This window comes from Scardinius erythrophthalmus (genome assembly GCF_964197995.2).
Source record: "Scardinius erythrophthalmus genome assembly, chromosome: 7".
NCBI lineage: Eukaryota > Metazoa > Chordata > Actinopteri > Cypriniformes > Leuciscidae > Scardinius > Scardinius erythrophthalmus.
Window position 1 is genome coordinate 25,055,501 of NC_138227.1, and position 27,924 is coordinate 25,083,424.

The window sequence follows — 27,924 nt, forward strand, 5'->3', positions numbered from 1 at the left end:
CCTGCCTCTCTCTCTCTCTCTCTATCTGGTGGCATGTGCTACTGACACATGATTGTTATTGTGGTTTTACATTAGCACTCTGAATAGTAATGCTTTGATTTCACAAACAGAAAAACATCACTCCACCAAACCGAATCTCTACAAATGTTACTGCATTTAAAAAAAAAAAAGAGACTGGACACAAACATACCTCAAGTCCTTGTTGTTTTGTATTTCTCCATACATTTTCAACTGGATTTGATTAGTGTTACACTCAACTCTGCAATGTAATTGTTATAGAAAACCGTACATTACTCGGATTCATTTACCAGCTGTCTGAACTGTGGGGGTCACTTGGCCTTTTGCTGATGCTGTTTCTTCAGATAGAAAGAAGGTAGGTGAGAATTTCCTAAGGAATTGCTGCTTTAAGACACCAGATGGATGAAAGCATTGATGGCTACCTCTCTGCTGTGATCTTGGCAGGCCACCAACGGTGGATTTCAGAAAGTACATCTCACAGAGGCAGTTGTTGGTCCTTCTTCTCTATCTGGGTTAGAAAATATGCGTTGTTTTCTGATAAACCTACCAGGCAGAATACAATAACAGTAAAGGCACATAAAACCAAGCACTCTTTCATATGCATATATCAGCTTCTAGTCTAAGACAGCAATGTACAGGACCAATGACATCAGAACAAACTGCCCAAAACAGGAACTTTAACTTCACAGAAACATTTCTAACATGACATGTATATTTGAATTGCAGACGTACAAGTGAAATACCATGGCTCAATACTAATGCATGTTATTGTCACATGCAAATTAATTCTGTATTCCATTCCCTGCTATTATTGTACATGAATGGTAAACTGCCATCTAGTGGGCACAATTCAGAAACACCAAAGAATATAAAAAAGTATGTCACATTGATCCCTTACAAGACAACAAACCTAAATACAATAGAAAAGCTTTATTGAAAATAGACATTACAAGACTGTACAAAAATAGCTAAAAGACTGTATGACCAAATCTCAGATTAGAGTAAGTATTAAACATATGTATAAAATAAAATCACAACATTAAAAAAAACACACTCAGGGGAATTTCATTGAGGTTCTTGAATTTGTAAATGTGCATAAAAAATGAACAATACATTATATAAATCACCCACTTGCAGAAACCGCATGATGAATCTAACACAATAGAATTTCAGTCCATACAAATATCATTATGTTACATTAATTCAAAATCCATAGCTGAAAAACTAAAAGGCTCCTTTTTCCCGGACACAAATGAACATCTATTAAAAACACATTCAAATACAGAAATAGACATATTTGCACAGTAAAAATAACTGCTGATGCCGGGTGCCAGTTTTTGAGCATTTGCTGTTAGTAAAATGTTCATGGTAGGAACCAAATCATAAAAAAAAAAAATGCTAAGAATCTGCTATTTCATGTTCATAAACGAGCCTACATAACAGTGTAATAATCTAAACTATATGGCTATACAATTATTATCATTAAAAAAAAATCCCATAAAAATACAAAAAAAAATTCTCGCCAATCAACATAAAACTCAAACACACACACATAAGTATTGTGAAAGAGCAGAGGAAACACACACACACTATCCACCTGAGCGTTCACTGCCGCGTCACACCACCAGGCTCTCTCTGCTCACAGCTCCATTCTGGCCAAAGAAAACACAGCAAAACTTTGTATTAGTATTAAAACTATAACATGACTGAATATTAAAGCATTCATAGTGTCGTCTTCTTCTGAGTTTCACTTCACATTGATAAAGAAAAGCCAGAATTTAAAACGGAAAACATTTAGAAAAACAGAACATTTTTACAATGTTACAGCCAAAGGTGGAAGCTAACCACTGTAAAACCACTATGACCACCTAAAGCAAGCATGACCTTTTTTTTTTCTTCCAGGGTAGTCATTGACTGACTTGCTGAACTCTGTAGTCTGTACACAAACTAGTTAACCAAAATACAATTTTGTACATCAGCTGTAAATATCCTTCTCCGTTTTGCCTACTCGTTTATTTCTAGTATCACTGCTCCTCCCTGCTTTTTGAATATCTTATCATTCCATGCCAGGAATATGTCTATTCATTGCATATAGATTACTTCATATGAATAGTGCACAACAATGATTGCACTATACAATATATTTAAATTTAATTAGGTACCAACAAACCAGCATTATTTTAGTATTACTTATATACTACTATAGTATTTTTTTTCTATTTTGAATTAGCTTTAATTTTTTATATTTTTTCATTTTGGTATTAGTTTTAGTCTTTTTGTTATGTACTTTTTTTGTCATTTTTATATTTCTATTTAGCTTTAATCCATTTTTTATTTAAGTTTTAGTCATTTTAGTACTTCGGCTAGTCAAACATTTTTTAGAAAAAGTTTTTCATCTAATATTTATATTTTATTTTATTTCAAAACAATTTTAATATGTTTAGTTTTAGTTAACAATAACAGCATTGCAAGAAACTGGCATTTCAGCTGGTGCTGACCAGCTTGCTTGGTTTTAGCTGGATTTTCAAAAAGCTTTCAGTTTGGAATATCACTGTGAATAAAATAACCTTAAAAAATAGTAATTAAAGAAACAATACATAATTCATACGTTTTAAAGGCACAGTATGTAAGTTTCGCTGCTAGAGGTCGCTTATTCAAAACAATAACAAAGGCGTAGCTCGATGATGCCCGTAAATGAGCGTGGACTCATGGGAGATGTTGTCTTCACCTCTACAGCGATGCAAAGCAATCCGTCGGGACCAGGACAGAAATCATGTTCATGTATGAGCTAATGTATTAAAGTTTTATTAATGTTACTGTGGTATGAAGCAGGGATGAGAGCCTCGAGACCCATGGAGGAGCTCCGGAAGGATGTAAGGAATGACGGCAGTGAAGGGGGAGAGAGGACCAGGCCTGGGACATTTTTCGTTGTTATTTTCATTATGCTTATGCCGTAGTCAGATGTTGATTATGTCTATTACAATTATATCTTTCTTCCCTGAACTTGAACTTTGTTACAGTTACGTTTGTTCCCTTAAATTCACATTATTTTATCTCATTCTGATGAAACAGCCACGAGTGCTGAATTACTACTTATACAGGTCACTTTATTTGACAAATTAAAATTGTGGGGTAATGCAGAACTGTTTTACTTGGTCAAAACAATCCTACTAAAATATCATTAATAAAAGCTAGATTACTTGTGTTTCTAAATGGCATGTGGTTAATTTTAAAGGGCACCTATTATGACTCTTTTCACAAGATGTAAAATAAGTCTCTGATGTCCCCAGAGTGTGTATGTGAAGTTTTAGCTCAAAATACCCAACAGATCATTTTTTACAGCATGTTTAAATTGTAATTTTTTGGGGCTCAGAAAAGCGCACTGTTTTAGTGTGTGCCCTTTAAATGCAAATTAACTGCTGCTGCTGGCACAGGGGGCGGAGCCTCACAAGCTCGCGCTCAGAGCCAGGACAATCTCATCTGATAATATCAGAACAGAAACTCTCAGTTGCGGTGTTCATTTCGACTCGGAGTCGGACAATAATGTCCACAGAGCCAGATAATATATGCTGTATGGACATAGAACAGGTATAGTTTAGTTTAATTATGGTTATAACTTATTTGTCATCTCCTTTTATCCACTAATACAAGCCTGCTGTATGGGATCAAATTCCCGCCAAATATATAGCGGTCACGTATAAAAAAATAATAAGCGTGAATCAAAAATTTAAAAACACATGTAAAAATATATTGCACAAACTGAAAAAAATAATGCAAAATGATCAGAATAGCAAACAACGTGGTCACGGATCAAAATATAATAAGCGTGAATAAAGAAATAACAAGCATGAATAAAAACTTTAAACACATTAAAAGTTATTTTGCACAAAACTTAAACTTATGGTCATGCTTTGTTAAAAAGTATGGTTTTATTACTGTGTACTTTGTGCTTTCTTGCATTTTCTGCTCATATTTTACTCTTTTGTACGCTTGTGATGTTTTTCTCTTCGCTCTTCTTTCTATGTTCTGCGCTTGCTCTTCCAAATGTTGCAGTTCGAGTTTCATGTAAATTAGGGCGGGCTTAAGCGTCACCATTGGTCCACTAGTTCTAGATTGACAGATACTCCTCTAGCCAATCAATCGAAGAGGGGAGTTGACGTCACACTAATGCGACTCGTGGTACAAGCTGTTTATGTTTGTACAATTTCTTCAATCCCATTATAATATACTAAAATGTTATTTTCTAATACTTTTATATACTGTTCAATTTCTTATTTGTGCTTTGATATGTGCATTTATTAAATTAATTATTTTCGCTTGGCATACCAGCGTGATTACGTCACCGCACACTTCAGTGGGTGGTGCGCGCCCGTGAAGCACTTCATTCTGAGTAAATATAACAACAAAGAAGCACTGCTGCACTCTCTTTTGTTTCATTTTTCTTTAATCATTATACTCTTTTTCAGGAGTGCTACACTTACAAGGGAAGACGGCAGTTCAATTTAACTTTACAAAGACTTTCAAGCAGTAAAGCTATCTGAACTCTGGACATAAATAATTAAATTCATTTTTTTTTTAGATACATGAGAATGTTAATGTGCACACAGGTAATTGGTGTTAAACAATATTACTTGGCTCATGATGCCAATATGTTAAGGCTGCTGTTAGCGAAACATCCTGCAATTATGAAACACTACAATTCGTCGCAAAAACTAAGTTAAAAACGGCCATTGTCTGAAGACTTTAGGACTTTGACCTTTCGCCGCTACGCATTGCCTACCTTTTTTTTATTAACCTCGCCAAATTTGACAAGATTATTGAAAATGATTGTGTTACAGAGAAGATATAGAGAAACCAGTTGAATTTAATACAGTGATTTATTACAAACTTACTGTGTTTACTTACATAGCTACATAATTGCATATTACTTTAGAATTAATGTTTTAAATATAGCTTAAAATTTGAATACAGTAACATCTCCATCAGCGATAGGTAACGCTGTTTCTAGAGTGCCGCTGTCCTGCAGAGTTTAGCGTCAACTCCGATTAAAAACCTCACCTGTCTTAAATATCCTAAAGACGATGATTAGCTGGTTCAGGTGTGTTTGATTAGGGTTGAAGGAGCTAAACTCTGCACCCAGGAGTCAGGACCGACATTACACATCCTTGTTATTGATTAAATATGATTTTAAATATGAAAGTAAAACGGCCAGTAGGTGGTGGTGGCTGCTTGGAGAAGATCGACGTTCGCGGTGCCAGGTCCAGTGCATTAGAGGTGAATGATGGATCATCAGACAGGCATAACTGTAACAGGTCGTTGTTAGGATGACGAATTTAACTATACCATATTGCCAGGTATACGTATACCGGCAACAGTTTGAGTTGCAGGCACACATGCAGTTTAAAGGTGTCCTGTTGATGGTCGTCTTCCCCTGTATATCAAGTAAGCATCAGTAGCCACGAGTCGCATTGGTGTGACGTCAACTCCCCTCTTCGATTGATTGGCTAGAGGAGTATCTGTCAATCTAGAACTAGTGGACCAATGGTGACGCTTAAGCCCGCCCTAATTTACATGAAACTCGAACTGCAACATTTGGAAGAGCAAGCGCAGAACATAGAAAGAAGAGCGAAGAGAAAAACATCACAAGCGTACAAAAGAGTAAAATATGAGCAGAAAATGCAAGAAAGCACAAAGTACACAGTAATAAAACCATACTTTTTAACAAAGCATGACCATAAGTTTAAGTTTTGTGCAAAATAACTTTTAATGTGTTTAAAGTTTTTATTCATGCTTGTTATTTCTTTATTCACGCTTATTATATTTTGATCCGTGACCACGTTGTTTGCTATTCTGATCATTTTGCATTCTTTTTTTCAGTTTGTGCAATATATTTTTACATGTGTTTTTAAATTTTTGATTTACGCTTATTATTTTTTTATACGCGACCGCTATATATTTGGCGGGAATTTGATCCCATACTGCTGTAGCAAAACCCGTCCGAATGATGACCAAAATATACTGACGAGTTCAGTGAAGTTTATTGTACATCACACAAAAGATGAGCGTTAGTTTTACTCCAGAGAATCTCTATAAGAGCTGAATAAACATAGTATAAGAAGTGCGCATTAAAGTCTTATCCATAAACTCTCTCTCTGTCTCTCCCTTTCATTATCAACAACATACACAGCGAAGTACACAAAACACTCGTTAGAACTAACAGTAAACAAATATACACACCTTTTCAGTGGGTGCTAAATAAACTGGTAAACCTTATATCCGTAAAATGAGACAGAGACGCATTCGCATTTTCATAAGGGCTGGGTACCATTTTTATTTTTATTTTTTCGCTTTCGCGCAGGTCATGTTTTGAAAGATGTCCTGTAGCTTACTAATGTAAATAAATAAAAATGTATTCAAAAACCTGCTTTGTTTTCAGCAGGGCTGCGGAGCGGCTGTGAGTTGACTCCACACGGTTCTCATGTGCGTTAAAAAGCTTTATGTGGTTTAATGTACCTAAACAATGATTACCAAATTCCCCTCTCATGTTGCTCCTCATAACCACTTAAAATGGTAAAAAAAATCGAACCCAGAGTCCAATTATTATGGACGTTAACTGATATTAAGCGTTTCTGCTTCACATTTTCAGCAGGGCTGCGGAGCGGCTGTGAGTTGACTCCACACGGTTCTCATGTGCGTTAAAAAGCTTTATGTGGTTTAATGTACCTAAACAATGATTACCAAATTCCCCTCTCATGTTGCTCCTCATAACCACTTAAAATGGTAAAAAAAATCGAACCCAGAGTCCAATTATTATGGACGTTAACTGATATTAAGCGTTTCTGCTTCACATTTTCAGCAGGGCTGCGGAGCGGCTGTGAGTTGACTCCACACGGTTCTCATGTGCGTTAAAAAGCTGACTCCACACGGTTCTCATGTGCGTTAAAAAGCTTTACGTTGTTTAATGTACCTAAACAACGATTACCAAATTTCCCTCTCATATTGCTCCTCATAACCACTTAAAATGGTCAAAAAAATCGAACCCAGAGTCCAATTATTATGGACGTTAACTGATATTAAGCGTTTCTGCTTCACATTTTCAGCAGGGCTGCGGAGCGGCTGTGAGTTGACTCCACGCGGTTCTCATGGGCGTGAAAAAGCTTTACGTGGTTTAATGTACCTAAACAACCATCACCAAATTTCTCTCTCATATTGCTCCTCATGTTTATGAAATGTTATGATATATGTGTGATATATATGTGTTTTTTAGCTCTTTTGTTTGAAATGGAAAAAATCTAGCTGCTATATCTAAAAAAAAAAAAAAGAAAAAAAAAAGGTTCGACTATCAGTCGACTACGGCAAAATCTAACGAATCAGATTCGACTATGAAAATCCTTAGTCGAAAACAGCCCTACTCCGTTCGATCGGGCACAGATCAGTATCTGCCTATAATTACATTCTATGACTCGATCGGGAGTCACTAAAATAGGCAGATCTCACCAAACGATTGCAAATTGATGACGTCAGACTTCAGCGCCACAGTCATGTCATCACCAGTGTGGAGTTATAGCACGGTCTCAAGAAACAATGTGTTTTTATGCTATGCGATATGTGAGACAGATCTGAATCTGAGTGCAGTCAGCACTTATCTTACTGGGCTTGCCTTGAACGGTCAAATACACACACTTATGTGTCAAAATGTTTCTTTGTAAACAGTCGTTTGTCTTAAGTGAACGTGTATTTAGCATTGTCCACTTGTAATCTGATAGAACAAAACGCATCTTAATACCAGGTGTAATCAGGACCTAACTGTTTTGAGCAATATAACAAGAATTAGTTTTCTGTCAATAAAGGTATCCAAACAGTTGCTCACCTGTCTAATAAAAAACAATATAATAAAGCATATTTGGTGTTTCCATGGTTTTTACAGAAATAGGACCAGAAATCGAGGATAACGTGTGGATACGACGTCATTGATACATGATGCAATGACACAGGCCATTACACTGGTTAAAATTGCGAATTTCTCTTGATTTAAACATTGTTGGAAACATTTGGGATAATGCAAGTACACAATTGAACAAAATATATAACACTGTCCTAGTGATTTTTGGATATTTTAATGCAAAAATCTTTATTTTTTTTTAATCTATCTTACTATCTTACCTTTTTTAAGTTGCTCTTTTTGGATGATGGCAAACTGTCACTGTCCTCAGTGTAGGGAGGGGGAGGAGGTGGGAAGTTGCTGTGATTGCCACGGCGATCAGGGTTTCCAGAGGGCGGGGCGAGCGGCAGAGGGGGCGGTCCTCCGTGTGGCCCCCTGAAGCGGTCAGACCGATCGCTCTCGCTGTCGAGCCTCTCGCGACTGCGGCCTCTCTGCTGTTCGCCTAACTTCTTCTTTTCCATGGCCTCCTTCAGGAAGCTGTCATCGTACGCGTCCCGGCCTCCGCGGCCACGATCTCGCTCCAGATCCATCAGGTCATCACGACTACGGCTGCGGCGGCCCTGGAAACCGACCCCACGGAACGAGTCTCCACGACGAGGACGATTGTCAGGAGAGTAATCACGACGTCGACGGTCATCGGCGTATCCTCGTCCGCTGCTGCTCCACTCGTCATCCGAACTAGACAGAGTAAAGTCATGTTTTAAGAAGGACTGAACGCATTCATTTACCACGATTGAACAATTAATTCACTAACCCTCTTCTGTCGCCCCTGGCCCCACCATCTCGACGAGTGGGTGGATAGTCATCTCGGTAATTGCGGCCAATATCGTCTAAGTATTCCATGGAGCGGGCGCGTCCTCGATTCTCAGCTCCCTGCCTGTGCTCGTCCCGTCGGATGTGCTGAGACACGCTGCTGATGGTACTCATATTCTCGTCCACATCATCGTACACCGTGGTAAGCTGAGGTGGTCTGGCCCGACCACGATTTCGAGAGTCTGGACCGTCGTGAAGTGAGCTCACCTCGCTCATACCATCCACTGGAGGACAGGTGAGAAAAGCAGAACAAGACCAAAATGTTTTAATAAATAAAACGATTACAAATAAATCATCCCACAACCTTGGAAAAAATGGAGAATCTACAGGAAACAAAGTTGAAACAAATGTGTTTCCTTTAGATTGCCTGTGAACTTTCACACACACAAGTAGGACATGTTTGTGAATCCCTAACCCTGTAAAAAATTGGTTGATTTGAATGTTGTTCATGGACCATCAGAGGATCTTGATCCAGGAACATGTCCTACTTCATTTTAAAGCGGCTATATGCAAGAATTCCCATGTATTAACCCTTTTTTATTGCCATGTGTCAACAGCTTGTAAAGAAACTTTAAAAAAAGAGACTTTCCCCGACTTTCTAGATTGTCTTTGAAAGCCTGTAATCTGATTTTTTTAAGGTTGTTGTTAGGAAAATAAAATTGATGTGACATTTACGCACGTTCCTGAGAGCCTCTCTTCCGTTCTGTAACACATGAAATGAATGCTTATACAATGTTCTGGATGATGCTTAAAGAGCCATTCTGTACTGTAATGTCAATGTGTCATGCAAAGAAAAGAGATTAACAAACTATAGTCTCACATAGCCAGATCTGTATAGACTATACAGGATCAAAGGTACTTTATAATCAAACTATCATAACAGTGTCATTTTAATCACCTCATCTGCCAACATGATGCCGGTTAATTGCAGAGCTTGTGCAAACATATCCACGTCACTGCGATCCGATGCTTTCTTAACTGCTGTTTCTCATCGCTGTCAGTTTTGTTGAGCATTTATTTAGTTATTGAAAGAAGTGCGCAGCAGATATTTACATATTCTAAACGTCGCTCTCAGAAGCGTTGACGACGTCTGGATATTTATTCACAGTATATTACTACAAAAGTATTTCCTAAAACTTCTTTTTACTTCTAAGCAAAGAACGAAAATTAATACTAATCAAATTTGTGTTCACTTTCAGTCTCTTGTACAGCCACCGGTGTTGCTAATAACAAGGGTTTCTGAACTCTACATATAGCCCCTCTAAGCATCACTTTGTTATAACCCAACCCTCAAAGTGAAAGATAGTGCCCATCTCCAGAACTCACGACGACTGTATTTGCCTGGAGTGTTCCCCGGGCGACTGGGGTCAAGGTTGGCCAGTTCTCGCTCCATATAGTAAAGCACCCGTGTTGGGTTTCCATCTTGGTCGGCCTGAACACGGTATCCACTACGGTCTGAAAAACGATACCAACATTAGATTTAAATCAACCAACATTTAGGTTTAAAATCACTTAAAAATAAAGATCAGGGGTGCCCAATCCTATTCCTGGAGATCTACCTTTCTGCAAAGTTCAGCTCTAAACCCTGATCAAACACAAGTGAACCAGCTAATTAAGATCTACAGGAGCACTTCATAACTACAGACAGTTGTGTTGGAGCAGGGCTAGATCTGAACTCTGCAGTAAGGTAAGTCTCCAGGAAAGGGATTGGGCACCCCTGATTTAGATGGATTAATAAATGAGTAGGAAAAAATACTAGATAATAAATATATCGCAAATTAATTACATATGCTCTGCAAAGTATTTTAATAAAAAAAAAGAATATTATATAAAACATAAGTCCAAAACTGATGTAGTAAAGATCTATCGCATACTTCCTCCACCATCGTGGTCTTGCAGCAACGGCACTTGAGATCCTTGGCCAACTGTAGTGGGAAGAACAAATGATCAATTAATTAGATTTATTAATGTAAGAAACTCTTTTGTTAGACTGCAGTTTTTAGGGCAATGAGAAGACGAGCTGACCTGAGCTGGCTCCGTCGTAGTCTCTGCCGTAGCCATTGGAGGGAGGACCAGCGACGCCCATCGGCATAGGGAGCATGGGTAGGCCATGTGCAGCTCCGCCAACTCCATAAGCTGGCTGTCCGTACATGCTTGGGGCATAGAGGGTGGGTGCGTACTGACTGGGGACACCAGACTTAGCCATTTTACCAGCCTCGTATACTGCAAACATTTTTAATTTAGTGCAAGTCATTATTTAGAACAAAAATGCAATAAAATGTGTGTTAAGGTTTAGAGGCTTTTCTCTGCAAATATTCATGCATGCACATTTTTACAATTGTGTAACAGGCTCAGGCTCTGTTGCCATGGTTTTTCGTATTGAGTGTACTACTACTACACACCACCAGAGGCGCTAGGGTACTCTAGTAAAGGGTATATACCCAGGTGGGTAGTAGAGCAAGTTAGATTTGTTGGACAGAGGAAGCATGGCTTACTGCTGTGTTACCAAGCGGCAACCTCCCTGTCTCTCTCTCTTGAAACCAACACGGAAGTGAATTTAACGGCAATTCATCGACTGGCCGCTTGAGGCTGGATGAAGTGAGTCAAATCTGTATCTCCCCATGTTAAAATACCCAACTTTACAGCAGAAAAAAAAACACGTTTACAGCCTGGTGAAAAAAGTGGCTTTGGTCTATATAGCTTATTTTTCCCTTCATGACAACTGTGAGGGGGGTGAATTTTTTATAACTCATCCGTTTACATTATAATAAGCCTTAAAGTTCTGCATAATTAAGAGTGTCTGCTTTTGAGTGACAGGTGGATTCCTGCTGCTGTGGTCATTAGTCATCATTAGCCGTTTGTCTGCTGTTTGTTAGCCGTCACGTTACCTCAGCTAATTGTCTGACTGTAAAAATAAATAAATTCGGGAGTGACGCGCTACCAAGATGGCGACGGTTGGCCACGCCCACTTTAGGCTTCAAAAACGGTCTTCAGAAACCTACGGGTGACGTCACGGACACTACGTCCATATTTTTTTACAGTCTATGTGTGTTACCACAAACCACTTTGAGTCCTGATTGGGAAACTTTGGTTTTAAGCTCAATCAATGCATTTTCTTTTCTTTCATTTATTCCACGTATTTTCTGGTGTGGTTTTTGTATTGGTTTATAATCATTGCACATATAACTTTTTCTGTGTTATTTAAGATTGTTAGTTGACTGGCTTCACTGCTAATGTTAAGTTTATGTCTTCTGTTGTAGAAGGACTCTTTATTGCTACTCACATTTATATGGCTTCTATTCATTGCTTCGAGATCAAAAGAGGATTTTCAATCATGAATTGTGTCTTTATTTCACCCTGTGGATCTCTTGGATCTCTGGCACAAGGATTGTAAACATGTAGCTTGGCTTTTTAGGATTACCTGCAAGTTGGATTTATTTATTTTTGATTGGAATTATTCTATGCCCAAGACCAGCATCTCCATCTTCACCAGACTGTCATTCGCACCCATGGACTATATATAAGGCTTTCAGGTTCATTTCAATTCATGTACTGTTGTTACACCGACTCCATATCAGGCTGTTTTTTCCCCGCTTATGTTTCAAGGACTGTGGGTATTTTAAGCCAAGCCTGCCTACATCTGTGCAGTCTTTCTTTCTTGTATGCTCATTGTTTGTTTTGTTGTCAGTATCCATTGTTGGTTTATTATAGTTTTTGTTTGTCTGTTTATTTAAAATAGCCTGACAGTTTCATGTGATTTATGCCTGGTTTTGTTTATGTCTATGTAAAAAGAAGTTGGTGGTTCCCTTCCTAAAAATCAGACTTAAAGCAGTCTTAAACTTAAAGTGGTTGAGGCAGTTATAATTGATCTGATTAATTCATCAGCATATCAAATTAATTAATTAGATTATTTATTTTCAATCTACTTGACAGCACTAATGAAAAAAACAATTCACACAAAGGGGAATTTTGAACACTTTTCTTTAACACATTTTCCACTAAAAGTGGAAGTGGAAGTGAAGGAGGTGTGGACTCACAGGCGCGGGGACAGCAGCAGCGCTCCGGGCAGCAGGGGCATCTGACGTAACAGCAGCAGGTGTGAGGGCAACACTGACACCAGCAGATACCGATCAGGAGCAAAAACAACAAGAAGCCCAGGACCACCAACACCACTAACAACCAGTCTGGAGAACAACAAGAGAGACAAATCGCTTGCTTCAGATGCCAAACAGAGGACTCAGGGAATTAAACAGAAAAGACTGAAGAGATATCAGTGTAAAAGCAATATTGGTTTCATTTCCATTTCGTGAGAAGACTGCTCAGAAGACATCAAATTGGGATATATATAGTTTACACACTTATATTTTGGCATGTCATGAGATGTTTTTATCTTCGTGTGTGCACATTTCTGTCAGTTCTTGCTGCTGGCAAGCAAAAAAAAAAAAAAGAGAAGTATTTGACGCACATAAAGAAGAACCAGCCGGACAGGTTTTGCCTCACAATACTCTGCCAGGGCTTGATTCCAGCATGCACCATAACAACATCCTACATGCACAGACACAACATGACTCATGTGCAGACGCAGATCTTAGAAACTATTCCACAATCTGCCAGAGAAAACCACCAAATTACAGAAGCTTATGCAAATCTAAGGCAGTAGTAATGTACAGTCAGTCATCTAACTGTAAATTACCCCACTTATTCCATAGCTACTTACCAAATAAATAAACTAATGGATGTCTAATATTGTTTTACTGAAAATGGTTTATTATGTGAGAAGAAATAGGTTGTGAAGGGATAAGACAGAATGTATTCAAAGTCTTATGAAAGTATTCAAAAGACGCTTAATAATTAATTAGTAATTGACCTAAGTAAGAGTAGACAAATAAAAACAAGGCTGTGGATTAATTTAACATGTTGTACTATCGTAAAATCTCATTTTCAATGTTTCAGAGACTGGACACCATTCAAGGACACATTGAACACACAGTCCCTCAAAATCTTGTTTATGCATCAAATTCTACTCCAAGATCTATAGTTTTAGTCTATAGTTTCTAGCCTAAGGCTGCAGTGAATGAGACCTGGCTGTGGCTGGTGAAGGATTCAAGTACAGCACCAAACTTAACCAGACCTCTAGAGAGAAGCACTTATTCTACCTTCCATGATCAGTAAATCAATGCCAGGCAGCAGGTCTGTAGTATTTGACTTTCTCTCTGTGAAAGAAAGACAAAGCCATAATTACTGAAAAAGGCCTTTCGGCATTGGCCCAAGTAGAAAATAAATAGCCTTTAAGTTAATAGAATTACTACTACTGTTATTAGTCTAATTATTAATATTAGTATTTATCAATATATAATTGTTTTCTATAACATTAAAGAAATGCTCTTGAATCCTTCACAAGCAAATCGTGACCTTCCAGGTGGAAATTAATGAAAAGGTAACAATTTAGCTCAGGGTCCAATTCTCACTATTAACTAGGCGCTTATTAACATGCATATTACTAGGATATTGGCTGTTTATTAGTACTTATAAAGCACATATTAATGCCTTATTCGGCATATACCTGATACCTAAATTTAACAACTACTTTACTAACTATTGGACCCTAATCTAAACTTTGACCATTGAAAATAATCATTTTTAATAATAAAAATACAAACAAATAGTAAATGAAAAAACACAAAAAACTTCCAAGATACCATCTAACACAGCCCTAATTCCTCGCATGCACAAAAACAAAACACAGTTTGAACAAACGAACAAGTGTGCAATGCATGCGTTTAAAATCACACATGTAAAATCACACATGTTTGGGTGTATATCAGTCTGAGATTGTTTGTCAGAAGGTAAACGCTTACCAAGCACAATGAGCTCTGAAAAACACTCGCCATTCCCTGAAAGGTCCTGGGCTGAGCCGACTGTACAAACATACACACCGCTGTCTCCCCAAGCAGTCTGAGCAAAGTTAAGATCTGCTCCTATATATAAATACATGAAAAAAAGAGTAAGAATAGGTTTCAGAGGTGCTTAAATCATGTCATAAATAATAAACAATACATATATATTACAGAAATACCACGCTTGTGTACACGTATACATTAAAATGCTCTGATGTGTTTGCATCCAAACAATGAGAAACAGACAACACAGCAAACATAAAGCACAATGGAGATATCAGAGAAGGATGACTGAAGTAAATATATATTTAATTAACAGAATATTAAACAAATTAAATATTCACGGCACACTATAGCTATATAAGGGAAACATGCAGAGTGGATTAAGCGCAACGGCACAGATGCGCAAGCTTGTCGATTGTATCCCTTTTTCACATGTCACTGGAAAGTTTGGTGTGTGGTCAGATATGGCAAATTGGTAACAGCAAAGAAAGTAAAATAATATTACACCATTAACTGAAGTTGCATGCTCTTGATTGCTGATCTTGATCAGCACACATGCGTCATTTGGATGAAAACTAAATCGTATGTGCAAGTATACATTATTACAGGGAGGCGGTACAGTTAATCACATGACATTTTCAAGACGTTTTCTGAGTGCAAACATCCCAGAAATAAGCCTCTCAGAAAGCACAAGAATAGCCTATTAAATTAAGTCCGCTTGCACTTGAATGGACAAATTCACACATAATTATGTTGAAATGCCCATATAGGAAAGTATCCTTGTGAAACATAGTAGGTTAAATGTTACAGTGACAGCAGCCTAATATTCCTGATAAAAAATCCTTAGCATTGATCCCTGCGGAAGCAACTCTAAATATTCACTATGCTATTAAATTAGAGAAAATATGATAGAGCAATAATATTAACAGAGAAATTAACAATAGCTCTTCAAAAACATTTTAACAGGCATTATTAGCATGAAGATAATGAAGGAAATATCTATTTGCTAAGCCAACTAATTTGATTCATATTCTTTTGGTTTCTCTGCCCAAAGATGACTTACTATCGGTGATGCTGATCTGACGGCCCTGGTACTCTTTCGCAAGTGTGACCGCTGTTTGTTTCGAAGCCACTATGCGAACGGTCCTGGCACTGTCTGCACACTCTATGTTGGGGTTGTAGTTTGGGTTGGACTGAGCGATGGCATTGTCAGCACTGCTGGGGTTTAGAGCAGCTTGGATCGGGTCTCTGCAGTAGGACTTGTACTTCCAGGAGATCAGTGGAGGGGATGGATCTGTAGTAGTGTAATCACAGCGGAGTGTGACCGGCTGGAATAATATGACCACATAGCGTGGCTTATTGCAGATCACATTGATGGCTGTGGTGAAGCCTGTGGGAGAAGAGACACATTTTTTAATATACAGTAACAGTATCCACAAATAGATGAAACAGGGAGGTTTAAGACATTCCCATGAACTTGGATTGGAATTAAGAATAAAATAGAAATCAAATACCATCCAAAATAAAAAAGGAAAGGATTGAAAGGCCTTTAGGCAATAACAAAGACTCAAGCTATTTCAAAAGGCAGTACAGTACAGAGCCTGTCTTATGAGAAGCCTTCAGACAGAGACTTTCTGTAAAAAAATATCATTCTTAAAAAACAAAAGGAAACAACAGATTATAACAATCCAGGTAAACCACATAAAATTGACTGTGAATGTGTCAATGAAGATGCAAAACTCATCTTTAATCTGTTCAAATAATAGAGTGACTTTTCTTAGGCTTAGATTTATTAAAAATGTTTTGAATTTTGCACAGGAAGCAAAGGGTCCTCTTGAAAATTATCTTTCAGTCACTTAAAGCAGGGGTGACCAAACTCTGTCCTGGAGGGCCACTGTCCTGCAGAGTTTAGCTCCAACTTAATTAAAACACCTACTGGAATATATAGCCTAGTATGCTTAGTAAGGCCTTGATTAGCTGGTTCAGGTGTTTAATTGGGGTTGGAGCTAAACTCTTGCAGGACAGTGGCCCTCCAAAAATTAACAGGTTTAATTTAGGCTTGTACAAGCATTCATCAACTCACACATCAGTTATGGTAAATGGAAACTCAAGCATGTTCACCTGATGTGCGAGAACCAATGAGGCTCATTCTTTTGTGTTACGGAGAGCGTTTGAGTTTCCGCAAGATCCAATGAGGTTCATTCTCGTGTTACGGAGAACGCTTGAGCTTCAGCAAGAACCAATGAGGTGCATTCTCGTGTTACGCAGCACGTTTGAGCTTCAGCAAGATCCAATGAGGTTCATTCTCGTGTTACGCAGCACGTTTGAGCTTCAGCAAGAACCAATGAGGTTCATTCTCGTGTTACACAGCACGTTTGAGCTTCAGCAAGAACCAATGAGGTTCATCCTTGTGTGTAACGCCGGTTTCATACTGCATGCATTAGCAGAGCGAAAGCAGCGCAGGAGCAGTGCGTATGGTGAGCAGGAGCAGGACACGCGCGTTTTGCTTTCACACTGGCAGCGTTTGTCACGCGCGGCTGAACCGCGGGTTGTGTACAGACAGAGTAGGCTACTCTATAATGGATAAGTTGGCATTGCTTTATTTCGTTTTCAAATATATTTAAGAGAAAATACTTGTCAAGAAGCTTATTTGATTAATAATTTCATTTATATAACTTTTGGTTCATCTTTGTTTTTATTGTTCTGGCAACAAGTTTGTTTTTGGACATTTGTTTTCTTTTTAAATTGCTGTTGGTCATGTTGGCGACTGTTTAAAACAATAGATATCATCAATGCACTTTTTGGGTAAAACTGCGGTGTATTTTGGCCATGATCAATGCATTGTCACTTTAATTCAGTGTAAGCGGCGCGGCAAAAATAGACCAGGCGCCGAAACTATCGCGGCACTGCTGTTCCTGCTCTGCTCCTGCTACGTGCTGCCGCGGCGCCTCTGCGTGCGGTGTGAATGCTCTAATCTGTTAACATGGGCGCCGAAAAAAATACGCGCTGCTTACGCTCCGCTCACGCTCCGCTCACGCGTGCAGTGTGAAACCAGCGTTACGCAGCTTTCGTGTTACGCAGCATATTTGAGTTTCCGCAAGAACCAATGAGGTTCATTCTCATGTTACGGAGAACGCTTGAGCTTCAGCAAGAACCAATGAGGTTCATTCTCGTGTAACGGAGAACGTTTGAGCTTCAGCAAGAACCAATGAGGTTCATTCGTGTTACGGAGAACGTTTGAGCTTCAGCAAGAACCAATGAGGTTCATTCTCATGTTTCGCAGCACATTTGAGCTTCTGCAAGAACCAATGAGGTTAATTCTCGTGTTATGCAGCACGTTTGAGCTTCAGCAAGAACCAATGAGGTTAATTCTTGTGTTACGCAGCACATTTGAGCTTCAGCAAGAACCAATGAGGTTAATTCTCGTGTTTCACAGCACGTTTGAGCTTCAGCAAGAACCAATGAGGTTAATTCTCGTGTTACGCAGCACGTTTGAGCTTCAGCAAGAACCAATGAGGTTAATTCTCGTGTAACGCAGAACATTTGAGCTTCAGCAAGAACCAATGAGGTTCATTCTCGTGTTACGGAGAATGTTTGAGCTTCAGCAAGAACCAATGAGGTTCATTCTCGTGTTGCACAGCATGTTTGAGCTTCAGCAAGAGCCAATGAGGTTCATTCTCGTGTTACGCAGCACGTTTGAGCTTCAGCAAGAACCAGAGGTTAATTCTCGTGTTACGCAGCACGTTTGAGCTTCAGCAAGAACCAATGAGGTTAATTCTCGTGTTACGGAGAACGTTTGAGCTTCAGCAAGAACCAATGAGGTTCATTCTTGTGTTACGCAGCACGTTTGAGCTTCAGCAAGAACCAATGAGGTTCATTCTCGTGTTACGGAGAACGTTTGAGCTTCAGCAAGAACCAATGAGGTTCATTCTCGTGTTACGGAGAACGTTTGAGCTTCAGCAAGAACCAATGAGGTTCATTCTCGTGTTGCACAGCATGTTTGAGCTTCAGCAAGAGCCAATGAGGTTCATTCTCGTGTTACGCAGCACGTTTGAGCTTCAGCAAGAACCAATGAGGTTTATTCTCGTGTTACGGAGAACGTTTGAGCTTCAGCAAGAACCAATGAGGTTCATTCTCGTGTTACACAGCATGTTTGAGCTTCAGCAAGAACCAATGAGATTCATTCGTGTTACGGAGAACGTTTGAGCTTCAGCAAGAACCAATGAGGTTCATTCTCGTGTTTCGCAGCACATTTGAGCTTCTGCAAGAACCAATGAGGTTAATTCTCGTGTTACGCAGCATGTTTGAGCTTCAGCAAGAACCAATGAGGTTAATTCTCGTGTTACGCAGCACGTTTGAGCTTCAGCAAGAACCAATGAGGTTAATTCTCGTGTTACGGAGAACGTTTGAGCTTCAGCAAGAACCAATGAGGTTCATTCTCGTGTTACGGAGAACGTTTGAGCTTCAGCAAGAACCAATGAGGTTCATTCTCGTGTTGCACAGCATGTTTGAGCTTCAGCAAGAACCAATGAGGTTCATTCTCGTGTTGCACAGCATGTTTGAGCTTCAGCAAGAGCCAATGAGGTTCATTCTCGTGTTACGCAGCACGTTTGAGCTTCAGCAAGAACCAATGAGATTCATTCGTGTTACGGAGAACGTTTGAGCTTCAGCAAGAACCAATGAGGTTCATTCTCGTGTTACGCAGCCCGTTTGAGCTTCAGCAAGAACCAATGAGGTTCATTCTCGTGTTACGCAGCATGTTTGAGCTTCAGCAAGAACCAATGAGGTTCATTATTGTGTGTTACGCAGCTTTCGTGTTACGCAGCATGTTTGAGTTTCCGCAAGAACCAGTGAGGTTCATTCTTGTGTTACAGAAAACGTTTGAGCTTCAGCAAGAACCAATGAGGTTAATTCTCGTGTTACGCAGCACGTTTGAGCTTCAGCAAGAACCAATGATGTTCATTCTCTTGTTGCACAGCACGTTTGAGCTTCAGCAAGAACCAATGAGGTTCATTCTCGTGTTACGCAGCACGTTTGAGCTTCAGCAAGAACCAATGAGGTTCATTCTTGTGTTACGCAGCACGTTTGAGCTTCAGCAAGAACCAATGAGGTTCATTCTCGTGTTACGCAGCACGTTTGTGCTTCAGCAAGTACCAATGAGGTTCATTCTCGTGTTACGCAGCACGTTTGAGCTTCAGCAAGAACCAATGAGGTTCATTCTCGTGTTACGCAGCACGTTTGAGCTTCAGCAAGAACCAATGAGGTTCATTCTTGTGTGTTACGCAGCTTTTGTGTTACGCAGCATGTTTGAGTTTCCGCAAGAACCAAAGAGGTTCATTCTTGTGTTACGGAAAACGTTTGAGCTTCAGCAAGAACCAATGAGGTTCATTCTCGTGTTGCACAGCATGTTTGAGCTTCAGCAAGAGCCAATGAGGTTCATTCTCGTGTTACGCAGCACGTTTGAGCTTCAGCAAGAACCAATGAGGTTAATTCTCGTGTTACGGAGAACGTTTGAGCTTCAGCAAGAACCAATGAGGTTAATTCTCGTGTTACGGAGAACGTTTGAGCTTCTGCAAGAACCAATGAGGTTAATTCTCATGTTACGCAGCATGTTTGAGCTTCAGCAAGAACCAATGAGGTTAATTCTCGTGTTACGGAGAACGTTTGAGCTTCAGCAAGAACCAATGAGGTTCGTTCTTGTGTTACGCAGCACGTTTGAGCTTCAGCAAGAACCAATAAGGTTCATTATCGTGTTACGGAGAACGTTTGAGCTTCAGCAAGAACCAATGAGGTTCATTCTCGTGTTGCACAGCATGTTTGAGCTTCAGCAAGAGCCAATGAGGTTCATTCTCGTGTTACGCAGCACGTTTGAGCTTCAGCAAGAACCAATGAGGTTTATTCTCATGTTACGGAGAACGTTTGAGCTTCAGCAAGAACCACTGAGGTTCATTCTCGTGTTACACAGCATGTTTGCGCTTCAGCAAGAACCAATGAGATTCATTCGTGTTACGGAGAACGTTTGAGCTTCAGCAAGAACCAATGAGGTTCATTCTCGTGTTACGCAGCATGTTTGAGCTTCAGAAAGAACCAATGAGGTTCATTATTGTGTGTTACGCAGCTTTCGTGTTACGCAGCATGTTTGAGTTTCAGCAAGAACCAGTGAGGTTCATTCTTGTGTTACAGAAAACGTTTGAGCTTCAGCAAGAACCAATGAGGTTAATTCTCGTGTTACGCAGCACGTTTGAGCTTCAGCAAGAACCAATGAGGTTCATTCTCGTGTTACGCAGCACGTTTGAGCTTCAGCAAGAACCAATGAGGTTCATTCTCGTGTTACGCAGCACGTTTGAGCTTCATCAAGAACCAATGAGGTTCATTCTCGTGTTACGCAGCACGTTTGAGCTTCAGCAAGAACCAATGAGGTTTATTCTCGTGTTACGCAGCATGTTTGAGCTTCAGCAAGAACCAATGAGGTTCATTATTGTGTGTTACGCAGCTTTCGTGTTACGCAGCATGTTTGAGCTTCAGCAAGAACCAATGAGGTTCATTATTGTGTGTTACGCAGCTTTCGTGTTACGCAGCATGTTTGAGTTTCCGCAAGAACCAGTGAGGTTCATTCTTGTGTTACAGAAAACGTTTGAGCTTCAGCAAGAACCAATGAGGTTAATTCTCGTGTTACGCAGCACGTTTGAGCTTCAGCAAGAACCAATGATGTTCATTCTCTTGTTGCACAGCACGTTTGAGCTTCAGCAAGAACCAATGAGGTTCATTCTCGTGTTACGCAGCACGTTTGAGCTTCAGCAAGAACCAATGAGGTTAATTCTCGTGTTTCGCAGCACGTTTGAGCTTCAGCAAGAACCAATGAGGTTAATTCTCGTGTTACGCAGCACGTTTGAGCTTCAGCAAGAACCAATGAGGTTAATTCTCGTGTTACGGAGAACGTTTGAGCTTCAGCAAGAACCAATGAGGTTCATTCTGGTGTTACGCAGCACGTTTGAGCTTCAGCAAGAACCAATGAGGTTCATTCTCGTGTTACGGAGAACGTTTGAGCTTCAGCAAGAACCAATGAGGTTCATTCTCGTGTTACGGAGAACGTTTGAGCTTCAGCAAGAACCAATGAGGTTCATTCTCGTGTTGCACAGCATGTTTGAGCTTCAGCAAGAACCAATGAGGTTCATTCTCGTGTTACGCAGCACGTTTGAGCTTCAGCAAGAACCAGAGGTTAATTCTCGTGTTACGCAGCACGTTTGAGCTTCAGCAAGAACCAATGAGGTTAATTCTCGTGTTACGGAGAACGTTTGAGCTTCAGCAAGAACCAATGAGGTTTATTCTTGTGTTACGCAGCACGTTTGAGCTTCAGCAAGAACCAATGAGGTTCATTCTCGTGTTACGGAGAACGTTTGAGCTTCAGCAAGAACCAATGAGGTTCATTCTCGTGTTACGGAGAACGTTTGAGCTTCAGCAAGAACCAATGAGGTTCATTCTCGTGTTGCACAGCATGTTTGAGCTTCAGCAAGAGCCAATGAGGTTCATTCTCGTGTTACGCAGCACGGTTGAGCTTCAGCAAGAACCAATGAGGTTTATTCTCGTGTTACGGAGAACGTTTGAGCTTCAGCAAGAACCAATGAGGTTCATTCTCGTGTTACGCAGCACGTTTGAGCTTCAGCAAGAACCAATGAGGTTAATTCTCGTGTTACGCAGCACGATTGAGCTTCAGCAAGAACCAATGAGGTTCATTCTCGTGTTACACAGCATGTTTGAGCTTCAGCAAGAACCAATAAGGTTCATTCTCGTGTTACAGAGAAACGTTTGAGCTTCAGCAAGAACCAATGAGGTTCATTCTCGTGTTACACAGCATGTTTGAGCTTCAGCAAGAACCAATGAGGTTCATTCTCGTGTTACAGAGAAACGTTTGAGCTTCAGCAAGAACCAATGAGGTTCATTCTTGTGTGTTACGCAGCTTTCGTGTTACGCAGCATGTTTGAGTTTCCGCAAGAGGTTTGCAAGTTAACCTCTTGCGAGTGAAGCAAGTTAATTTGAGGTTCTGTTTATGTTTGCTGATCAATGTGTATGTGAATAAAAGCCTAGATTAAATAACTCTGTTCATCATATAAAGCGATTGAGTCTCTTCAGAAAATTTGGACTAAATCACTCTATTCATATGGATTCGTTTTACAATGTCAGTTATGTAGCTGTCAATGGAGGGGCAGAAAGATTTCAGATTTCATCAAAAAATATCTTCATTTGTGTTCTGAAGATGAACAAAAGTCTTACGGGTTGGAACAACATGAGGGTGGAGTAATTAATGACAGAATTTCATTTTTGGTAAACTATCCAATCATTTTTCTTACCATAATATTAGCAGTGTTTTAAGGGCACCTATTATGCCCCTTTTTACAAGATGTTATATTGGTCTTGGGTGTCCCCAGAATGTATTTGTGAAGTTTCAGCACAAAATACCCCACAGTTAATTTATTATAACCATTTGAAAATGTCATTTTTGGGGCCTGTTTTAAAAAGAGCTGTTTTGGTGTGTACCACCTTAAATGTAAATGAGCTGCATAATCCCCGCCCTGCTGGACCCAGATGATGAAGAGAGTCCGGCACAGAATAAACACGAATGAGAATGGACCAGGGCGTCTCGGAATGTTTTTTTAATACATTTATGTACTTATAGAGTTTTAATCGCGTCCCCTTTGCAATTATGGATGTGCAACACACATACACAGACACAATTTTTTGAAACTACACACACGCTTATGTGGCAAATGTGAGAAGATGGCTAACGTTACAGAACCAGAAAACAAATGCTGCAGGGAGATAGACGTTTATATACTGTCTATGGAGATAGAGGTATTCATTTATTTACATTTGTAATTGCTGCAAAAAATAATGTACGTGACATAAAACTGTCTGACGTTGTTTGTTGAGACATCCTATGACGACGACAATAAATAGCTTTAGACGCATTTGTTGTTGAACTGGCTGACATCGATTGAAATGACTATTTGCTCATAAATCATAAAATACACTTACTTCTTCTGGAGGTGACGTTGGATCGCGAACAGTAGGCAACGATCCACACTTGAGGATTAACTTTGACCCTCGTTCACTAAACAGTCAGTCAGAAAATGATTCACGCAAACATAAACGTATTTAGGAAGTTTAAGTGGCGCCTTTTCTTCATAAATAAAATCCATCCACTGCGTTTTCAGTGGCTCTGATGTCAGTGAAGACTACTATATCCATTCTTACATCCCACAACAGAACACCTGACGTTACACTTCTTGAGACATTACCGGCTGTCGTTGAAACAATGGAGGATGGTGTACACTAGGGCTGGGTTTCGATTCAAATTTCAAGAATTGATTCGATTCCGATTCTCAAGATCTTGAATCGATTATCATTATTCGATTCGATTCGATCCGATTCGATCCGATCTTCGAGATTTAGATAATGGTTTTTGAAAAAAGCATTTTTTTCCAGCTGTTACCTGAATTACAGGACTGTAGTTATGCAACATATTGATACTATTATTATAGACATTCAACTGCAAATTAATGGAGTATTGGTGGTTGTAAAGAACAATCCCCCCTTCCAGAGTGTTGATACAACTGCTTTCACAAACTTGCACTGGTGTAGACGACCGAGGACGCAGAGGTATATCAGCAGCAGTAGACCGATTATTTAGACGCGAACCTGATGTATTATTAAAAATGACATTAAGAATTTTCCAAAAAGCTGCTACAGTTCAGATGCAAATGCACCTTTATTTTTTATTTTAATGATCAACATTTAGAACACATTTGTTCTAAGCCAGTGCAAATGTAAACAGATTATTGGTTACTGGCTTCACAGTAAACAGACAACATTACACAGTAGAGATGTGCGGATGGGCTAACGTTATTACTTCAACCGCATCACAAAACTCATCCGTCCGCACCAACGTTTTTGACCAATTTTCAAAACCGCACCCGCCCACCATCCACTTAATGTATGCATTTTTTTTTTTATTTGATTGGTTAATCGCCCGCCACCCATCCGAATTTAATTAAAATATAATTTGTCGTCACGTCATCCGCCCGATCCACGGTTTATCCGCGGAGTCCGCGGCTGTAACCGCCAACCGCGCATCTCTACACAGAATGTAAATAAAATTTGAACTTACAAAACCTTTAGAAAACCTTTGCTTTTGTCAAGCTCGTTCTCTGCATTGCTTCTGAACCCGAAATGGTGCCAGATCGCAGCTTTGAGCGTTTCTGGAGTTTTCAAAGTAACCGCTTGCTTAACGTTACGTTACTGACGTTGTTTTAATGTCCTTCCACCTCGCGCGCATGCGTGAATTCAATGACGCGGCAAGTTAAAGTTCACGGGGAAAATCGATCCTCTGAGTTACGGATCGATCTTTAGAAATTAATATGAAAATCGATTCAGAATCGGTGAATCGATTTTTTCAACACAGCCCTAGTGTACACCAGGGATAGGCAACATCGGTCCTGGAGGGCCATTGTCCTGCAGAATTTAGCTTCAGCCCTGATAAAAACTCACCTGCCTGTATCCATCCAGTAATCCTGATAACGTTGATTACCTTGTTCAGGTGTGTTTAATTAGGGTTGGAGCTAAACTCTGCAGGACAGTGGCCCTCCAGGACCGGAGTTGCCTATCCCTGGTGTACACAGATCACCGAGGGCGGGGTCTATGCCAAAACCAGACTGTCAATCAAACCGCGTCGGCGGGTGGGGCTTAGCGCAATTCTACGTCACAGTGAGAGCAATCTTAGAACAGGGCGTTCTGAGACAGTGCTTGTGATTTATTGAGATAGTAAAAAAACTACTGGGTGGATTTTTATCATTCTAGGGTGGTTTTGCTCACACACTGCCAACACACATTTATGTTCAAACACCATGTAAAAGTGAATTTTGCATAATAGGTGCCCTTTAAATCAGAGCATTATTCTAGTCAAATTCAGAAGATAGCCAAGGTTTATTGTAACATGTATTAGCCCTGACCTTGCAACCAATGTTCAAAGCAATGGTCAAAGTATTTTTTAAATGTATATGGGTTACATTTAGTTATAGTTACAAAAGTACAAACAACATCTGATTATTCTTATAATTTTGTCAGGAACCTTTTGAATAAACTGTATTTTTATTGGTGGCTTCCTTAAAACACTTTTGAGGAAAATATATATCTTGTCACACTTGATTAAGGTAATTATTGCACTGCACTACTTCCTACACACAATAAACAAACAATGTGACATTGATTCCATGCTTCATTATTATGCATATTCTTGCTGTTAGTCCTCTGATAGTTCTAAAATAAAGAAAACCCCTAACATACAGCTCAAAGAACAATAGCCTTTCACAAAAGCTATAATTAAACAGTATTTTCATGCACAACTGTTTAATGATACCTTAGTTAAAAACGATGACAGATGCCATTTACTACAAAAAGACTCCAAAAGGCCATTTTAAACAATGTTTGGGATTACTAAAGAAGGGTAAACAAACTTTTTGCATAGGTGACATCACATAATGACACCAGGCTGTGGGTTAGATATGGTTTACAAAGATTATCAGAGGATGTGACTCATGTGTCTGACCGAAACTATTTCAGTGTGAAGGGGACATGGTCACCTCCTCCCATACAATCTACATTACTCATTCCCTAAACAACAAACACTTAAGAAAATACAAATAAGACAAAGTGAAACCATTGCACAATAACTACCTGAGGTCTATTTCAAAATGGATGTACATTTGTACTGGGCTAATATCTGATATTTAAATCGATTTCCATTAGTAAGATAGTAATTATCTGATTTAAAGTTGGGAAGGACAAATAAATATGCAATGATTATTATAGCATTTGGTCAAATCAAAACAAGTAACTACGAATTGGTCCATATGACCTTCATGAGATCTAGTGTTCTAATAAACTCAACATAATCTATGATATTTATTAAGTGATATTTTGATATTTTCCAACTCAAATCTACAAAAAAGTGAAAACAGTAAAACATAAACGGTCACATCTGAGCTTTGGTGAAGAAGAAATAACGCACTTACCTGTAAACAAGAAGAGGGTAAAGATTATACCCTGCCACATATTATCTCAAGATCTTTTAATACACACCCAACATTAAATTCCCCAAAAGTAGGTAAAGAAAGACCGAGTAGGCCTATGTGTCGTTAAAGCAGCAGTATTTGTCTCAGACAGGTGCGTCCTCCATTTCCTCGTACAGCGACAAGCGAGGTATGAAAGTGTAACCCGAAACTCAGGTGAGATCGGCGGGCCACTGCCAACACAATACGCGTACAGTCATAGGGGCCCAAAAGAGAATAATAGTTTGCCTGTTAAAAAATAAGGGCTCTTATACATTTATTTTGCTTCTTAAACAATCGGACACCATATTGAAGAAGAGTATTTCGTGACTGCAGATCCGGTTTGACGAGATTAACCCAAAACGTTTAATAATACAACGCCCTGTAATCCACCTTTGATGAGAGAAATGGTTTAGTCCACTCGTCCACTGGCAATCTATGAAGGCCGAGTTAATGATCGCGCGGAAGGTTTTGGTTAACCTCGAAGGGGGAAAAACACGTCAATGGGCAACACACTGCTACAAGTTGTGACACTTTTACTAAAGTCATTATTTCTCAGTGTTGGTTTATTATTGAAAGTCAGTTACATATTATATATATATATATAATATATATATATATATATATATATATATATATATATATATATATATATATATATATATATATATATATATCACTGTAAAAAATTATCGTAATTTTAACGGTAAAAGACTGTAAAAATGCTACAGTGAAAAACTGTTAATTGGTTAACAGAAAGTTTCCGTACTATATACGTTAAATAACTGTGATAGATCTAACGGTACATTTAATGTAATTTTACTGTAACATACCGTTAAATGTACAGTTTTTGAAAGTGAAAAAACAACTCATTGTATAATTTACTGTGAAAAACCGTAAATTGACATTCCCACAATTCCCTGTGACACTTCACATTTGATGTATTTTTGTTGAAATAACTATGTTTGTTTCTTCATAGTTTTCTTCGTTTTTTCTAATCAGTTATGTACATTAGGGGTTTATGTTACATTTAATGTTGTTAAATTAATGTTTATTGCGTTTTTAAAATTTCATGTGTTACCATGATGGTGTTTAATGTTTGTGTGAATGACACTGTGCAGCTTCTATATATATTAGTATTAATATT

The 27,924-nt window shown here is 39.1% G+C and overlaps 1 protein-coding gene across 4 annotated transcripts; it reads right to left on the reverse strand.

Moving 5' to 3' along the window:
• Window positions 1-188: 188 nt before the first annotated feature.
• lsr (lipolysis stimulated lipoprotein receptor) lies at window positions 189-27,118 on the reverse strand. Of its 4 annotated transcripts, XM_081370998.1 has the most exons (12): window positions 26,742-26,988; window positions 15,737-16,063; window positions 14,632-14,751; window positions 13,930-13,986; window positions 12,811-12,957; window positions 10,799-10,996; window positions 10,648-10,698; window positions 10,100-10,228; window positions 8,715-8,997; window positions 8,182-8,638; window positions 1,616-1,670; window positions 189-561 (listed from the first exon to the last, which is right to left on the reverse strand). In XM_081370998.1, the coding sequence occupies exons 1-11, from the start codon at window positions 26,779-26,781 to the stop codon at window positions 1,635-1,637; spliced, it is 1,845 nt and encodes a 614-aa protein (XP_081227124.1). In that variant the 5' UTR covers window positions 26,782-26,988; the 3' UTR covers window positions 189-561; window positions 1,616-1,634. The 4 variants fall into 4 exon arrangements, with proteins under 4 accessions (XP_081227124.1, XP_081227126.1, XP_081227123.1 ...); XM_081371000.1 differs by lacking the exon at window positions 13,930-13,986 and having other exon boundaries at window positions 26,742-27,118; XM_081370997.1 differs by lacking the exon at window positions 189-561 and having other exon boundaries at window positions 929-1,670.
• Window positions 27,119-27,924: the final 806 nt, after the last annotated feature.

What these genes read in the sequence shown, in the direction of transcription:
- lsr (XM_081370998.1), bottom strand. Translation starts at nt 26,781, where the DNA reads ATGTGGCAGGGTATAATCTTTACCCTCTTCTTGTTTACAG. An exon ending in TCAGATCAGCATCACCGATA is followed by an intron (nt 14,752 to 15,736) that starts GTAAGTCATCTT and finishes ATTTATATATAG; the next exon opens with GAGCAGATCTTAACTTTGCT. An exon ending in CTACGACGGAGCCAGCTCAG is followed by an intron (nt 10,699 to 10,798) that starts GTCAGCTCGTCT and finishes TTCCCACTACAG; the next exon opens with TTGGCCAAGGATCTCAAGTG.